Source organism: Papaver somniferum, chromosome 5 (assembly GCF_003573695.1).
Source record: "Papaver somniferum cultivar HN1 chromosome 5, ASM357369v1, whole genome shotgun sequence".
Classification (NCBI taxonomy): domain Eukaryota; kingdom Viridiplantae; phylum Streptophyta; class Magnoliopsida; order Ranunculales; family Papaveraceae; genus Papaver; species Papaver somniferum.
The window spans coordinates 147,241,522-147,257,089 of record NC_039362.1 but is presented as its reverse complement, the minus strand read 5'-3'; the positions used below and the strand labels follow the sequence as shown (position 1 = coordinate 147,257,089).

General features: G+C 35.5%; 1 protein-coding gene, 1 long non-coding RNA gene and 1 pseudogene across 2 annotated transcripts; all 3 read right to left on the bottom strand.

Annotated features, from left to right (window-relative positions):
- Window positions 1-421: 421 nt before the first annotated feature.
- On the bottom strand, window positions 422-886 carry LOC113279827 (S-protein homolog 24-like). The gene has a single exon (XM_026528480.1). The coding sequence runs from the start codon at window positions 884-886 to the stop codon at window positions 422-424; it is 465 nt and encodes a 154-aa protein (XP_026384265.1).
- Window positions 887-1,748: 862 nt separating this feature from the next.
- On the bottom strand, window positions 1,749-3,713 carry LOC113277948 (annotated as a pseudogene).
- Window positions 3,714-10,183: 6,470 nt separating this feature from the next.
- On the bottom strand, window positions 10,184-10,768 carry LOC113277947. Its single transcript, XR_003325233.1, has 3 exons — window positions 10,711-10,768; window positions 10,348-10,518; window positions 10,184-10,240 (listed from the first exon to the last, which is right to left on the bottom strand). It is a non-coding gene; the product is annotated as an uncharacterized LOC113277947 (long non-coding RNA).
- Between the last annotated feature and the right edge of the window lie 4,800 nt (window positions 10,769-15,568).

The following is a 15,568-nucleotide window of genomic DNA, read 5'->3' as shown; positions in this document are numbered from 1 at the left end:
GCGTTTGTTTCCCAATCTTAACCCATTGGCTTAATTCCAAACATATAATCTTGCTCGGGGATAAGCCTAGAGGATAAGAAAATCCCACTTCCTTCTTAAGGAGTTCATAAAAAATTGGTATATCTTATCCTGAAGCTTTCCACACACTATCATACGAGCAAGGGTAAAAATACATCATGTAATAAAATCGAGAAGATATAGATAAACCACTCTTATAATAATTTCTTGATCGAGATTTATTTGTTTTAATTAATAACAAATAAAAAACTACAAAAAAAAATAATAATTCAAAAGCATTCCTAACAGCCTTAAGCCAGGAACTACTAACAGAAAGGAAAATTTGTAAGAAAACTTGGATTAGAATTTTTATAAAAACTTAAACGTAAATTGAGCTAGAGCCTTCATGCTTGTACGTGACTGCTTATGGCCACGGATAAATCAATTCATCATGACCTTCAGTATAATCCTCTAGCGCATGCTGATAGACACCATCCATACGAATAGAATAATGGCAGTCATTCGCACATCTATCGTAATCTCTGTTCGCCTTGTATATAGTATATCCACCTTTAAAATTGGCTCCTTCTTCTGTAACAAACCACATGTCACACCAATATTTTGTTGTTCGGAGAGCATTTATCTTAAACTTCCAACTAAATTCCTGACCATATGCTAATGTATGAACTCCAAAATCTGTTTCGCTTGAATAGCAATGAAGTTTACATGAGATTTTTTCTGCTATGTCGTTTTTTACAGTGACCAAATTATCATCGAGCATGGTATTGGGCAGCACAGGATATGAACCTTCAGGCACTAGAACTGCAAATATTACCACAACGGACAGTATTGCACCAGTCAGCTTGCCACTACTGCCACTCATCATCATCGACGAGAACCCGAGAGTTGTTGATTTGTTTGATGATTTTCTTTTCGTTTGCAGGTTGCTTATAAACAGGCAAATATTGTCTATACATGCATGCCTAATTAAGGGAGAATATTGCTTTTGGGTTAGCAACTCGCGACTAATTACAAGGTAACACTTTAATTGGTGTTTAGACGCTTTTGCGTTAGAAACTCGACTAATTACAAGGTAACAATTTGAAATAATTCTGATGAAAAAAAAAAAAAACAATTTGAAATGATTCTGCTAAAAAGCTAATAATAAAAGTAGAATTACTAATCAAATAACATCTATGAATGAATAAATAAAATCACCTGAGAGTATCCTCACTGACCCAACTAGGGGTACACATACCCTACCCATACCCGCCAACCCTACCCTACCCGTCAGTTTTTTAACCGTATCCTATCCTATCCATTATTTGGCGGGTAGGGTGGCGGGTAAAGATTTTCTTAACCGCTAGTAAACGGGTAGGGTGGCGGGTATAGGCCATATCCTACCCACCCTACCTAGAAGTGCACATACCCTACTCCTACCCGCCAACCCTACCCTACCCGCCAGTTTTTTAACCGTATCCTACCCTATCCATTATTTGGTGGGTAGGGTGGCGGGTAAAGATTTTCTTAACCGCCGGTAAACGGGTAGGGTGGCGGGTATAGGTCATATCCTACCCACCCTACCCGTTGTGCAGCCCTAAACCCAACATATTTGCATAAGAATCTTACATAAGAAAGAGAAAAAAAAAAGAAAGGATCAAATTGAAGAATAGGTCATCAACATGTTTTTACTCCCAAAACAAATGCAAGCATGATGAAATGGAGTATACAGAATAAATAGTAAAGCTGAAATGTTAAAATTCTCAACGCACCACAACTTATTTCACATAGGAATGCTATCCTATAAATCTAAGCTGTTTCTTCTTGCTTCTCTCCAGACATCTCTTCAAGAGATTTACATTTAGATTCAGGAACCAATAGAGTGCATAACATACCCAAAAAGTTGACAAAACCCAGCACGATTAGTGCATTCTTCAAACTGATTCCGGCGGGATAACCGGGATCTGCTTTCTTCGGATCTTTGTCTTGTGCCAGATACAAGAAACCAAATGCACCTATAACAGCACCTGCTTTGCCAGCAGCAGCCGAAATGCCGTGGCAAGTTGACCTTAACCTGGATGGAAATATTTCCGCTGGCACAATAAAAGTTGTACTGTTGGGACCAAAGTTTGCAAAGAAATACATCACAAGAAAACCTATTCCATTCTCTGGTTGTGTCCAATGATGGTATCGAATTGCGAGGCCAAGCATGAAAACTGTCATCATGAGCTGGATCCAAAACCTTCCGATGCGGTCAATCAATGCCACTGTGAACCAGTAACCGGGTATAGTACTGCACAAAGCAATAAAGGTCTGTAATCTTGCAATGAAATACACTTCTTCGATGGCATTCATCTTTCTTGGTTTATCAATCCAACCTACAGCACTATAAATGTCCTTTCGAAAGAGGTTCTGGCTGTAAAAGGCAATGTCCAGAAAAAACCAAGTGCTACTAGTTCCAAGCAGATGCAGTCCGTGTCTGCTAAGAAATTGCAACGAGAACAAGCCGAAGGAGTTTCCTGTTTCAGTCTCCACTATTTCTTGCTCCACAATTATTTCTGGCTCCACGAGTATTTGCAGCCAAGGTGTAATCTCGATCTCATGATGTAGTACCTTTGACATTTCTGCAGATGCTTTCTTAGCGTCCTTTGCAACCAGGGCGGTGTAACGAGCAGTTTCAGGCATTTTTTAGCGCGAATAAAAGGTCATTGCAGCTGGTATTGCGCCAAACATGAGAATTATACGCCAAACGTGGTCAGCTTGAGGAACCGTCGAACCAAGGGCATCAACCTCATATGGAGGAGCTTTATAAACATATTCAAATATAGAAGAAACGGCCATGGCAAACACTCCACCAGACAAAATTCCAAAACCTTGCATTGCAAACACAGCAGCGATAAAGGCACCACGAGTTTTCTTGTTGGAGTACTCAGACATGATGGTGGCAGATAATGGGTAGTCACCACCAATTCCAAAACCCAGCCAAAATCGGAAGAAACGCAGAGTCCCCAAAACTGTACCCGGTGTGTGACCAAAGGAAAGACCGGATGCAATAGAAGCAACCACCATTATACCTAGGGTCATACCATAAACTTTTTTACGACCCATTTAGTCACCGAGCCAACCAAAGAACAGTTGTCCAGCAAGGGTACCGAATAGAGCAACACCATTAACAGCAGCTGATATGTTTGGTGGTAAAGAACCAGGTTTTGGAGAACCATCGACGTGATAGTAGATCCGACCAAGTAGCTTTGTGACAAGTGAAATGCAGAACAGATCATATGCATCCGTGAAGATACCCATACCAGCAATCACAACTGCAGTGAAATGATACCATTGTGTTTTCGCAATATCAAGTGCATTCAGAACGTCCTTTGACTTTTTTCCAATATTAGCCATGGCTTGCTGTTAGAAACTTGAAATGCAAAGTAGAAAGATAATCTGCAAACCTGAGAAGAAAAGAAAGATAAATCAACAATTAGAAATGGACAAATCACAAGAGAGAAAAGCCAAAGAAAATACGAGAGCCATTAAGAGACGTTTTCTTTTTTGTGGACGCTAAGTTGACAATGCTATTGATTAAGTTGAAAATGCTACAAAAGATCCATGAAAGAAAAGCACAGCACAAAAAAATGCTAGGCTACAAACACACTCGAAATGGAAAAAAAACTCAATGACTGCTAAGAAATAAAAACAAAACCCAAAATTACAGTCCAGGAGCCGCTTCACCCAAAGATTCCAAAACCATGCTGATAAGGCTCAAATTTCTACTGCCAGACACCACAAAAAGATTTCAGTACGAGATAAACAACATAGTTCTAGGAAAAATAAAGATGTGTTCACTTAAATGTTGCGTAAATAGGTAATTGTGATACTCCTGACAGTCTCCAAAGTGACGGATGCAAAATTTGGGATACATTTCTTTTGTGGATTCTGGGTCATCTAAATTATGGGATCTAGAAGCTAGAAAAATTTGTGTGACAGTGTCAAATTTGGCTCAGGATGCCCCATTTGCCAACTAGTTCTCAGAATCTGGTTATGCCTTTTATCAAAAAATCCTCCAAGACTTTCTCTTTTATTCAACGGAGATGAGTTATGCTAGGCTACAAACACTCTCGAAATGAAATAATAACAAAAGACTTGAACAGATAAATATTTAAACACACCAAAAGACATCTTGACAATCAGTAGTAGACATAGCAAAGAAAATACCCTTGCTTCAAAAAAAAAAAAAAAAACTGAAAAGGTTGAAAATGAAAAAGAGAGAGTTGATTGAAATGAATCATATCAAATGAAACTTGATTAATTCCATCACGAATCACAAAGATAAATTACTAGAAAATAAAAATAAAAAGTCTAATTCTTCATGAAAAAATGAAATTTGACGAACAAAAAAAAAAAGTAGAAAAAGAAATGCACAGAGACCAAATAATGCATGCTGATCAAGGAGTTAAAAGAAAATACCCTTGCTTCAAAACTTGATTAATTCAATCACGAATCACAAAAATATAATGAATCATTCTAATTCTTCATGAAAAAAATGAAATTTGACTAACAAAAATAAAGAAAAAGAAACGCACAGCGAGAAACAAAGAAAGTAATTAAAATTCTTACGCTTGTTAATTATCTTTTCTTCTAATCTCCAAGAAATGATTCACTATGAAGAGCTTTCCAGTTCCAAGAAACTACTTAAAATGAGAATTCTCAATCTTAACAGAAACTAAAATCTTGAGAATACTCTCTCACCCACTCACTCACCACATTTTTTTGTTGTACATTAGAGAGATGAAAAACCAAAAGATGGGATCATTTATTTATCATCCCACTACCAAGTGTAATGTTGCAAGGGTTGATGTTGATGAAACGCGTTACTAATTATGTATGTATCATTCGAAACCTGTTCCAAAGAATAACTCTAAAACGAGATAATAGACACAACCGTTCCATTGAATACATCCATACATTCTTTGCCGATGGAACCTCTTTTATGTGAAATCGAGACATAAACTCCTTCACCACAAAATACCTTGTTTGGAAAAAAGAATGAGGAAGTAGTTTAACTTGACACATGGGTGCGGCCCACCCATAACTTGCTGCTATGTCAAATGCTTTCAAATCTTTTCTATTTGTTTGACCTCACTGTCAACCTAGTCCGGTATGTACGTAAAGTAAACCCGTACTCTAGTACCTTCGAAGAAAAGAGAAAAAATATTGTCCAAGAAAAAGTTTTCCTAAATTGGGGCATATGACTTAATTGGGGCATATAACTAGATGATAAAAAAGGTCATTAGAAATTATTTCACGCCACGTCTTATCAAAATAATTACCAAACTACCTATTTTATCCATGATTAATTAGCACTAATTAATCATATTAGGGGTTAATTTTGTTTTGGATGTGAGATTAACTAATGTTAGAGAGTTCATCAAAACATCAACATTTTGATTTTTTTTTCGTAAAAGTTACACAAAATCGGTTTACGTTCATTCACTTGTAAACCGATTCCAGATTGGTGTTTAGAATTACCAGAGGACATCCAGAATCGGTTTACTTTGACATGTTTTATAAACCGATTATGAAAATCGGATTTTCTTGTAACTCATATAAACCGATTGTTTCCTTTCATTACCAATTTGCATTCATCGCATTATTATTGTAGGATGCATTTAGCACACGCATCAAGCCTTTAAACCCCTAGGCGACCTTAGTGGACGAGTTATAGTCTCGTGAGGGTTTACATAGAGGTCTACCCACAAAACCTTTACAAAAACTTCTAAAGCCATCAATCTTCCTCCGAAGAAGACGATACCGCATCCAAGTAGTCCGGGTTATCCTCTGAGATTCTATCTTCCAAGAAGTGGTAGCTTGCGTCGAATGCGAATGCTTCCCCTTTACTTCCAAGTAGCGCGCTTTCACGACTTCGTGCTACAAAAACACAAAAACAAGCTTACATTTGTTACTGGTGTTTCATTGGAAGATAACACAACATGGGGTACGTAAAAAAAACCACAAAATTAATTACAAATTGTGCAATGGACAAGGTGAAGGGGCGAGCGTTAAAAATCGGAGGTTGGAGAGCTAAAAAAGCAAGTATCGCATTTTCGATGACTATGTGTCTTTCATGGATGGCTTGAACACTTCTTGCATTAGGATTTCCAAATTCTTGGATAAATTTGTTGTGTACTTTAACCCAAAAGGTTATTGAATTCTCTCTTTCGGAGGATTGACGTCTAAGCTGATTTTCCGCATACCATGCTTTCGTGATTGCCAAATCTTCCGCGGAGTCGAATGATGCCATTTCTTGTATGTATATGTATGAAATGAGTAGTTGTGGAGTATATGGGATGAGGGGGAATAAAATGATCAATTTTGGGGCAAATGGGGTCCAAGGGTGAGGTCTCTATTTATAGAGAAAGTCCCAAACGACTATTTTTTTTTGAAAAACGTGTAATAATTTGAAATAATCGGTCTTTTAGAAAGACTATGAAACCTGATTGTGTTTATATGCCACAAGGAATCGGTCTTTATTGTGACCAAAGTAAAGCGATTAGAGTCATTTGAAATTTTGAATTTTCACCGACATTAATCTGTTTATATATTTCCATATGTGATCTGATTCTATAACATCCATAAAGATTGGTCTGTATAATCGGTTTATAATTACATATCGAGTAAACCGATTCTATAACATCCAGAAAGATTGGCATGCATAATCGGTTTTTACTGACATATCGAGTAAACCGATTCCATAACATCCAGAAAGATTGGCCTGCATAATCGGTTTTTAATGACATATCGAGTAAACCCATTCTTGACATGTTAAACACAAATTATAGAGCAAGTCTTGTAAACATAAATATAGAATTATATAGCAACACATAAATATAATTAAAGCTTCAAGTTCATCAAGTTCAACACAAATATCATCCAAAATATAAAACCTTAAAACCTTAAACTTTTAATATCTATAACTTAAACAGCAGGAGCACCGGCACCAGCATCACCACCATCAGCAGGAGCAGCAACACCATCAACACCACCATCAGCAGGAGCAGCAGCACCACCATCAGCAGGAGCAGCACCAACACCAGCATCAGGAGCAGCTTGTACTTCAGCCATTAGTTCCCACATTTCTTGCATTTCTGCATGGACTTCCCTCCCAGATGAAATCATGTTTTTCCTCAACCCGGCGAAGGTGATGACCTCAATAAGCTCTTCAAGTGAAAGCTTATCAATTCCAGGGATTGTTCAAGCCGGGTTTCAGCTCCGAATGCAAACTTGTATAGGTTCCTCACCGGCACTTTTTGTGGTTGCCTCGAGATATCCTCATCGGCTAAATCGCGATTGTAGAATGGTAGGTGTCCGGAGTCCATTCTACAAAAAAAATAAACAAAAATCAAGTTAACAATCGGTTCATAAAGGAATATATGTAACCCGATTCTGGAGAGACCAATAAATCGGTTCATGTGGTACATGTATAAAACCCGATTCTGAAAGAAAGATGAAAAGACTATGTTAATCGGATTATACGTATTACATATATAAACCGATTCTGGCTATGTATTTTCATATTTCATTTCTAAGCCAGAATCGGGTAATGTTAATCCTAATGTAAACCGATTATTGTGCATGCTCTTCATGGTCGAAAAAAATCCAGAATCGGTTTATTCGATAGGTCAATAAAAACCGATTCTGGATTTTTTCAGAATTTTGATTTGTAAAAAACGATGATTTAAAGATGTAAATCAATAAGATAAGAAGATGGGTTTATGGAGATTACCTTCTTCTTGGTTGGATTGAAGATCGTCGGAGTAGAGGATGAGAAAAAAATTGATTAGGGTTTTGAGAATTTGGAAAGTTTATGATAAAAATGGAAAGACTTTTTAGGTTTAGGTTTTTTTGATTTTGGATTTACTAAAAATAGAAAGATTAGAATTTATATGAGTGGGTTTTAGAAATTAATGTGGAGGTAAATTAGTATTGTTTATAAGGTTTGGGTGCCTAGAGTAATTTGGGGTGTGAGAAAGAAAAAACTATAAACCCCAATTAAGTCATATAGGCCCCAATTTAGCCAGGTAGAAAAATAGTCCACATATTAATGTTGTTTGTAGTTGTGATTTTCCTGCAATGAAAATAAATACGAGAAAGATTTTCTTACCCTGGACAATCAATACGCCATGAGTGTTGGGAACTTCAACCTCAACGAACTTCGTGTCCTCAAACATGACCCGAATTATAATTTTTTTTCTCTTGCACAACGGGAGCAAAATTTGAATCAGACGTTTCTTCTTAACTGTTAGATTAGGAAGATGTGATGTCACCAAATTATGATTAAGTTCACAGATATATATACCGAATTTTGTCTATAAAAAAACAAAGCTTATGTATCTTTTCTATGTTCCAACATATTCGGATGCCACACCCAGCCAAATGATCTTATCTTCAATTCGTAGTTGAACTAACAACTCATTCGCAGGAAAACTCAGATTCCTTTCTCTTCATATCATTTATGAGGAGGGATCCCCTCACACTTTTATTATCACACTATCTTACACGTTGAGCGTCATTTTTGCGAATAAAAAACAAACCATAACGGATTTGAAGCCAATATTTTGGGGATATATTTCTCGTACCAAGTTCTACATACCTACCAAAAATGAGCATATTCCGAGACATATAACACCACCATCTACTATTTTGAAAATGAGACGTTGAAAATCAAAGAATTTCTGGCCGTCAAAATTAAGACCGGTAGATTGTAAGGTTTTATATTTCAGAATGTGCTCATTTTTGGTAGGCATGTAGAACTTGGTAAGACGAACATAATCCCCAAAATATTAGCTTCAATCCGTTAAGGTTGGATTTTTATTCGGAAAAATGACGCCCAATGTGTGAGAGACAATAAAAGTTTGAGGGGATCCTTCCTCATCATTTATATGCTAAGTGTCTCAAATGGGTTCGAAGAATACACGTGGTAGGGTTAAATGAAGGTGCACTCACTCTTACCCAATCAATAGGGAAAATTAGGCGCAGGCCCAAAAAAAAAGTATTCTCATTGTCAGACCCACAATTAATTTTAGGTACCGTGACATCCATATTTATTTCCGTGACATCCATAATTATACGAAATTATTAAAAATGTTTGCATGACGGATTATGCATCCGCATGACGGGTTATGCATCAGGGGTACAATTGGAAACGCAACTTGGATATAACATATCTAAAAATCCGCGCCTTGGAATTTTACAAATTTTATATCGTTGGAAATCTTTTTTAAAGAGCTACGCAACGAGTACAAACAACAATATCAAATTTTTGTTTTCCACGAAAAAATCGGTGGTGATCATCATTTTAGGAAAAGATTCGAAAAATGACTACATAACAATTATGCAGCCATCAAAAAAGATGCATAACACATTCTACAGACGCATAACGAATTATGCAACCATTTTCTCGACTGCATAACAAAGTTATGCATCTATAACAAGTTATGTAACCATTATTTTGGTTGATTTTAGTGCAGACATAAAAAAATTGATGCATAATGCAGTATGCATCCATATTTACGGATGCATATCAGTTTATGCATCTATTTTCTCGATGCATAAAAGATTGTGCAACAATTTTCTTGATGCATAATGCATTATGCAGTCATATTTTCGGATGCATAACAGGTTATGTATCCATTTTCACGACTGCATAACATGTTATGTAGATATTATTGTAGGTGCATGACAAGTTATGCAACCTTATTTTTTGTTGGTTTCAATACTAAGAAAAAAGTAGCTGCATGACGTGTTATGCAACCGTTTTTTGGACTGCATAACAAGTTATGCAAAAAAAAAAAGGCTGTAGAACGTTTTATGCAACCAATTTCGAGAATGCATAATAAGTTATGCAACAAATTTGTAGATGCATAACAAGTTATGCATCCATTTTACGATTGCATAACATGTTATGCAGACATTTTCTCGACTGCATGACAGGTTATGCAGTCATAACAACATCATCATCTTCTTTCATGTTTCAATAACTCCCATACAAACCAAACAGCATAAACACTTTTCCCATTTCTCAACAACCAACAACATTTTCACCTTCCTGTAAGCTGAATTCTATACAAAACTTAATTTGAATCCGAGCACAAAAATCCCTGAATTTAGTTGATGACAAACTCCATACATTTTATTCTTCAACTGATTGCAGTCAGCCAATTCACCCACTTGCAACCATCTCCAATCCCTGTCAATTAGCCATCTAGTAAAAACCAAAGCAAATAGCTTACATATAAAAGTAAAAATCAAAGCATAAGGGTCACTGACACAGTAATGAGATAAAGAAATGCATACCTTTATGCACTTATGTTAACGGGAATCAAATGAATAGGTAGTGTAAACACGGACACGAAGCCTATCCCGAGATTTCGGACTAAACAGAACTGCACCATAGATAGAGAATAAATACAGTTTTGCAGCAGAAGCCTGTCGTGCAGATTTTCCAGTGCACCAGTTCACAGAAGCCTGCCGATAAGATAGCTTATAATTATAAAACAAATTGTGCAGATTGATTTTTTAGAGAGAATAAAAGTCTTTAACTCCTAAAGATTCTTCGCAAATAAGAGCCTTCAATCATCAAAGTCGATAACTCTCTTAACAACTAGCCTTTAACTGATAGTTTTACAAAAGAAGCCAGTAAGTGCCAAGTTTTATGACCAACACTCAAGTCTTGAATCACCATTTTCCCACATCCACTTCACAGTAGCTCCTGAACTTTACACAATCAGCAATTATGAATTAATGCGCAGAATCAAAATTACCAACTGCAAGCTAATCTTTAAGAATCTCGTGAGCAAATGTAAGTGAACAACTAGTTAGTGTTGACAAGGACAAACTGATTGCTACCTAGCACACGAGGTTAAAATATCCCTCTCAATCAAGTTCTCAACTGAAGTCAAATAAAGGTCCGTAACTGATCGTTGTCTACAGTTGTAACTATTGCCTAGTAGAATTCTCAAACCAACTTCAAAAATTTGACCACTACCACTAAAATATAAGTTATGTCAATTACGATAAATACCAAATCCCTTCGTCAACAGAATCCATCAAATCCTCAAAATGACTACAGTAGCAAAGGAACTAATTAACCACATTATAGACAGAGATAAAAATACAATCCGACTTATAAATGTAGATAGCTGAAAATGAGTAAGATAAAAATACCTAGATCAATCAGAAAAGATAAGTATAATAATCAGAAGAACTAACAAAAGACAGATAATCAAAGTTCAGAACTCACAAAAATCAAATCAAATTGGCTCTCGTTCTAGATTTCAGAGGTACAACGTTAAAATGAAAATTTTGGCTTGTTTCGCAATCAAACAAAAAGTCAGTTGATGATGCCAGTCATAAAACCATGAGTAAACCGTTGTTGATAACCAAATACGAAACATCTGTAGGATTACTTAACAAAAACAGGTCACTAAAAACTGAAAATTTAACAAGTAACTCGGAACTATCAATAAAAGAAAAGCAATAGTTTGAAGTTTCAAGAACACGCCAGAATCAACTGCTGCAGGATGACATTGGAACGAACAACGCTCACTTAAAACTTCCTCCTCCTCTTGTTTCCTGAAGAATCACTAAAGAAAACAAACTTCCATCAATCCCATATGAATCCAACACAAATCATAGAAAAAGGTGGAAAATACGTACCCGCGTCTCCAGTTATCCAGAAAAATAGAACCATAAAATCTCCGAATTAAATCCGAATCTAAACAATCGCTTGAAATATGAAACCAGATCTAAAATAGGAAGAAAAAAAAAACAAAGAACAAACATTAAAATCACCTCTAAAATTTTAAAGCTCCTTCCGGGTGAAAAAGAAACACGATTAGAATGAAATCTATAGAGAATTTCAGTTGATCCGAAAAGAAATCAACCTCTCAGCTTCTCGAAGAGAATAGAATGCTTGAAAACTCAAAAGAAAAAAAACGAAGAAAAATATAAACGAGACATAATTTAGGAAAATATGGGTGCGTGAGAAAAATTTTCTCCAAAAATGGGTGCGCGCCTGAAGATTTTTGGGCGTGGGTTTCACAGTGGAAAAAATATGAAAAATGGGTTTGTCTGTAGTTTTCACAATACAAAAATCTTGGCCTTTGTAAGGAATTAAAATTGTTCCTCCACGCTTTTCATAATCGTCAAAAATATATATAAAAGGAACCAAAAATAATAATTAGTCTTTTTTTTTTATGCAAATAAGAAATTTTATTAATCAAGCAGACCTCTAACAATGTTTGCATCCTCCATTACTGCATTAGCAATGAAGCTTGGAGGATGATTAATCCAACAATTCAAAACTTTAAAAACTCTAGCATGCCTTGCTAATTTATCTGCAGGCTTATTACATTCTTTTTTGATGAACTTACATGTCCACAAGGGTTGTTTTTTAAATCTAAAAACGATATTTAAAATTAGTGCATGGTTTTCCCAGGCTGCAATCTTGTAATTTTTATTAACTGCATTCACTACTATCCTTGCATCGAGATCAGAACATACGGCTTGCAATCCTAGTTCCTCTGCCCAAATCAAGGATTGTAGTAGACACTCACACTCAACCTCCTCTGCACTCAGATGTCCATCTGCATACCAAAAATAATAATTAGTTGTTTACCGGTTTCTGCTCCATTATTCTTTTTCCCTTGTGTTTCTTCTTCTCTTTTATCCTCTTATATCTTCTAAATTCGTTCAGAAAATATCCAGTAAATATATATATATATTCATCATCATTCGTAAAATTTGTTTCCGCTGTAATATTTTGTACAATGTTTTTCTTAATATATTATTTTTTTTTAAGAGATAAACCAACCCGTTTGGACGGTTTTGACTTAAGCTGCGTGTTTGGTTCTTTGGCCTCTCATCACCTAGTTGTTTTTCTTATGACGTAAAAGCTCACAGATAAGTTTGATAATACTCTACGGAAATTTTTTCAAAACTAAAAACAAATGTAAAAGGTATTAGTCTGAAGGGTTGGGATGATATTGCGATGTCGAAAGTCCCAAGGGGATTGAATATTAAGAAAACAAATGATTTAAACAATTCTTTGATTATTAAGTTAGCATGGAGAATGTTAAATGATTTTGGTTCTTTTTGTGCTGGGATCTTGAAGCATAAATACTTCCCAAATATTACTCCTCTTCATTCTTGCATTAAACATGGGTCATGGGTTTGCAAAGGGATATATGTAGGCTTAGAGACAGTTAAATAATATTATTGTTGGAAAGTCAAAGAAGGTACTAGAATCTCTATATATATGGGATGATAGGTGGATCCCTGGTAGGCATGAATTAGTATCTCCGAGGTATAGGTCAACGACTTTTAGAATTGTAGACCAACTAATTATTCATGAAACTAGGTCTTGGAATTTGGAATTGTTGAATGTGTTGTTTAAGATTAAAATGCCTATGAAGGGTGAAGATACTATAAGATGGACCCCTACTTATAATGATCTTTTCTCGGTTAAGACTGCATAGACAATGATAAATAATGCATCTCATGATCTTACTTATAGGTCTGAGCAGTTGCTGAGAACGCTGAGGTACAACAACCACACCCAACTTTTTCGTCCGTCAATATGATGGACTAAACTCCAATGCAATTCCGAGAGTATCAACTTAATGAAACTCAATCAAGAAATATATCAAAAAGCTTTCTCTCTTTCTCAACACAATCAGTAAATCAAACAGATAAAAATCTGTAAACCTTATTGTTATGAGAATAACTCGGATGGTACCAAAGATAAATATCCGAGTGTCAATCAAATTCTATCCAACAAACAAGGTCGAATTTAATAACTGTGATTAAACAACGCACAACCTGTGATATTTCAATTATATAAATAAAATATAATGTGGAAAAGAAATAACACTGACACCTGAAATTTTGCTAACGAGGAAACCGCAAATGCAGAATCACAAGAGTCTGAGACGAAGAAAATATTGTGATTACTTTTTATATCTTACCTATTGAACATAACTCTCGGGAAAATCGTAGAGAATACTAAAATCAATATGATAGAAAATATAAGATAAGGGTACACAACTATTAAGAAAATAGTTTGACCTGGCTTCACGAATCCCAAGCGAAGTCTTTAAGTCGTTAAACCTAGTAATGGTTTTCAGAAGAACTGGAAACCTAGGTTAAGATATAATCGACTCTAGTTTTCAACTAGGACATACGAAAGTGTCGGGATTAGGTTTCCCAGATGCTAGAGCTTCTCATTATATAGTCTTTAAAATCAGGGTTGCTTACAATCAAAGATAAGATAGCTTATTAACAAAGCAATTAATATTCAACGTTAGATGAACACCTGACTTAAGACTCAAGCTAAGTTTGTTTAGAAAATAAGCAATCAATTTCCACCGTTAGATGGTTTATCTTGGTACACACAAATGGAATATAATTATGTTTATATATGGATGAACCGTACCTAAACGTGTATAACAAGTTGACTCAGTAACAGTTAACCGAAGTTAGCCGTATGAACACTTTTAGCTTAGCTATATTCATCTTAACACTTCTAGACTCAATCTGGTAATCAACTAATTATGATAGATAACCAAATGTATCTAAATGTGTTACAAGAGAGTTGTTCAAATGTTCATTATCTCATAGAAATATATATGAACCATTTGAAACAAACTCGGCTTGGTTTGTAAGTTTACAAAGTACGTATACAAGAAACAATTCATGAACATAATGCCACGGTTTGCAAACTGAGTTCGCAAACCTTAAAGCATTAAAATCCAGGGACTTTAATTCGCAAACGAACCTGAGTTCATGAGTATAGACAATAGTTTGCATATACAGAGTATTTGAACAAGTTGTCATACTACCGATTTTAGCTACTAACCACTGAGTTCGCTAACTTCTATGCCAGACCTTGCCTAGTTTTGTTGTTAGCACACACTGTTTGCAAACCACAGTTCCGGACCCATTATAAATAAACTCATTCGCAAACAAGAGTTCCAGACCCAAACTAGCACTTCGCGGTTTGCATACTGGGTACGCATATTGTGTTGTATCCAGACGTTGGTAGTAGTATTAAAACTCTCATTAATCGATTTGAAACATCCTTATAAACGACAATGGTAACCACTAGCTTCAAGAAGTTTTCAAATCACTATTTGATCAATACGAAACATTCCAAGTTAACATCAAATGATTGTCTCACACAGATCATGTAAGATGTTCAAGGTAATTTTCACATGATCATCTTGACTAAATATTTAGTTTCCAACAAATGAATTGTTCATAACTAAAGTTTCCAAGTAGATGATGAAGAATTCTAAGCTTTAAACTCGTATTTCGAGAATTATATAAACGAGATAAACTCGACTTGAAATTTCAAATGTGTATAACATAAAGTATATTAAGTTATACGACTTAGTCTCATTAGAAGATAAAATTGAATAGACTGTTGAGTGATAGATAAGTTTTAGTATCCACATACGTTTTTTTCGTCAAAGTTCCTCCAAACTCTTCATTAGATCTTCTTCTTCAATTGGTGAAC